Below are 1,108 nucleotides of genomic sequence, written 5' to 3'. Positions count from 1 at the left end.
CGGGGCGCCCGTGTGCCGGCGCGAGAGGACGCCAGTCGCATGCCCGGGGGGGGGGGGGGACGGCCGAGCGGGCCGCAGCGTGCGACGGGCCACTTCACCTTTTCCGGGGCGATATTTTTCCCGGGCATGGGCGCGGCCCGGGCCGAGAGGGCCGGGATCGCTGCCCACCGCTCACGGACCGCGCCCCGGCCCGAGGATCTCCCCCGGGTCCTCGCCCCTTCCTCCCCCAGGAGGGAGGGGCTGAAGGGGCGAGGCAAGGGCAGCCGTTTGCCGCCCCTGCTGTTCCCGCGCCCCGGCCCAGGCGGGGGGGGGGCGGGCGGGGCCACGGAGTGGGCCCGGTGACGGGGGTGAGCGAGCGCGCACCCAGGCCAGGGGCCAGAAGCCCTGTGCCCCGCCCGCCCGCCCGCCCGCCCGCACCCCGGTTCTCAGCGAGGCCTGGGCAGCAGCGGCCGGGGGCTGGCCCGTCCGCTGGCGGCTGGGATCTTGTGCGTGAGCGCCCAACAGCGGGCGCATGTCGTTGTGCGGCGCGAGACCGAGACCGCGACCGCGGGAGGGGTGTGGGGCTGGTCAACCTGGCAGGGTCCCCGTGCTCTGGGCCCCGGTGAACGCCCGGCGCCGCCCCTGGGGGGGGGGGGGGGGGAGGGGAGGCCCGGGGAGGGGCCCCCGCGCCCGGGCCCCCCCCCCCCCCGCCCAGAGCCCACCAGCGCCCCCCCCCCCCCCCCCCCCCCCCCTCTGCCCCCCTTTCCCGCCCCGGCCCCCCCCCCCCCCCCGCCCTCTTCCCTTCATTCCCCGCAAGCGATGGACCACTTGCCGCGAGGCAGCACCTCCGCCGCCGATGGCGGCAGCTCCGACCCGCCAAGGTATGCCCTCCCCTCGCTCCCCCGGCCCCACACTCACGCCGGTCCCATGGTCCCCCTTCCCCGTCTTACCCCCCAGCCCCACCCCGCACTCCTCCACTCTGGCATCGCCACCCAGCTCCATGGCGCCGATCAAGATCTCCATCCGGAAGCTGGACTCCTCTTCCTTCGATGTGACCCTGCCAGCCAACGTACGCGCGCTCTGCCCCCGCTCCCCCGGTCCCCCCCCCTCGCCGCCGGCTGTTCCGCCC

The 1,108-nt window shown here is 77.8% G+C and overlaps 1 protein-coding gene across 1 annotated transcript; it reads left to right on the top strand.

The window, feature by feature from the left end:
- Nucleotides 1-798: 798 nt before the first annotated feature.
- H696_06368 (hypothetical protein) lies at nt 799-1,048 on the top strand (the record flags this gene model as incomplete). The annotated part of the gene is made up of 2 exons (XM_009500108.1): nt 799-860; nt 937-1,048. Coding segments are annotated over 2 exons (174 nt in total), but the record flags the coding sequence as incomplete, so codon positions are not given.
- Between the last annotated feature and the right edge of the window lie 60 nt (nt 1,049-1,108).

The sequence above is a fragment of the Fonticula alba genome, assembly GCF_000388065.1.
Source record: "Fonticula alba strain ATCC 38817 unplaced genomic scaffold supercont2.166, whole genome shotgun sequence".
NCBI lineage: Eukaryota > Rotosphaerida > Fonticulaceae > Fonticula > Fonticula alba.
Note: the sequence above shows the minus strand (reverse complement) of the source record. Positions and strands in the feature narration are given on the sequence as shown.